The sequence below is a fragment of the Rhagoletis zephyria genome, unplaced genomic scaffold, assembly GCF_001687245.7.
Source record: "Rhagoletis zephyria isolate East Lansing unplaced genomic scaffold, Rhagoletis_zephyria_1.1 Rzeph_scaffold_04124, whole genome shotgun sequence".
Classification (NCBI taxonomy): Eukaryota; Metazoa; Arthropoda; class Insecta; order Diptera; family Tephritidae; genus Rhagoletis; species Rhagoletis zephyria.
The window spans coordinates 51525-52884 of record NW_016161207.1 but is presented as its reverse complement, the minus strand read 5'-3'; the positions used below and the strand labels follow the sequence as shown (position 1 = coordinate 52884).

The following is a 1360-nucleotide window of genomic DNA, read 5'->3' as shown; positions in this document are numbered from 1 at the left end:
TTTTGAAATGGCCCCGCAGTTACACCATTTCTATGTTCTTTGCACACACCTGCATAGTATGTACCTGAAATGACATTTTAATAATACGAGAGTCATTAAAAAGCCGCGAAAAATTATTAAAATTCCGCGCAAAATTGGTGTTTCAAGTTAATTTATACGGGCTCAATTCTATGGATAAGTGAGCAAAAAATACACAATTTTGGTTTTATTTTGCATAATATGTATTTCCAAAAAACTTTTAAATTAGGTTCGTTATGAGACATAGGCCAGCTACACCTGTCGAGGTTGAGGAGAGTAGCAGAAGCAGTGGCAGCCAAGTGAGAATATTTGGAATCATTGTATTAATATTACTTACATATGTATGTATTTGTTTTATAATTAATATACAGAAAACATAATATGCATGGTCGGCTAGAGACTATTTCAAATTAATACACACTTAGATAGTACATATATGTATAAATACCTCGTATATGCGGAATCCAATACCACGTCATGTATGTACAATAAAAAAGGGATTTGGTTATTCTTTTTCCATTACTGCTTACTTTATTAATTTAAGTTAAGATTAATAATAATAATCTTATAGCAAGTAGGTTCAGTGAAAATACCATTCCACAGTTTTGAAAAAATCGGTTTTTTGCACTTTTGTAAAATTTATTTACCATCGTATACGCGGTACTACGTTTGGCGTATACGAGGTATTTCGCGCTGAGCGACGATGTAGTTCAATAAGTCCAATTTTTAATTGTTTCATCTTAATCTTAAAATATATACAATGTGGTTGTTCACGCTGATTAGGTATTTCATTGATTTTTACAAAGAAGTTGAAAACTGTGTTCCTATTTAAAAACGTCATTTAGAGTCTGTAATGTTTACTAAGATATTAACATACATATACACCTAATACGTGAAGCCTGATTTTCTGAAATATGTATTTATATATATATATGTGACCTGGTCTACGGAAAGGGGGCTTAGGTGTCAAAAAATCAATTTTCACTTTTTGGTTGATTCGGATGGAAGATGAGATGCTTTGTCACGTGGTGAAAAGCAGAAAATCCTAACTTGCTTAGAAGTGTACTAAAAATGTAGAGAAAGAAGAGTAAAAATACGACAAAATATAATTTATTGGTAATGAACAAAATACATTGAATTATAAGCTATAAAGACATGATTATACACTAGAAAAACGTATTATGGGCCAAAAATAATAATGCTGAGTAGTTTATGTATTTTTCTTTGTTGTCGTTTTCCTTGAGATCTTTTTACGTGTTGATCCTGAGGAAGATGGACCTGGTTCCTCGTCTGTTTTGAGAACATCTTCACTAGTTTTTGCCTTCCGTTTCTTCGATGGCAA

At 31.9% G+C, this 1360-nt stretch overlaps 1 protein-coding gene across 1 annotated transcript in view; it reads right to left on the bottom strand.

Moving 5' to 3' along the window:
- Nucleotides 1–681: 681 nt before the first annotated feature.
- LOC108370291 (uncharacterized) overlaps nt 682–1360 on the bottom strand; it is a 15862-nt gene continuing 15183 nt past the window's right edge. Inside the window, exon 4 of the mRNA XM_017625595.1 lies at nt 682–711. Coding sequence (XP_017481084.1) covers nt 682–711 — 30 coding nt within the window. The remainder of the gene's footprint in view (nt 712–1360) is intronic.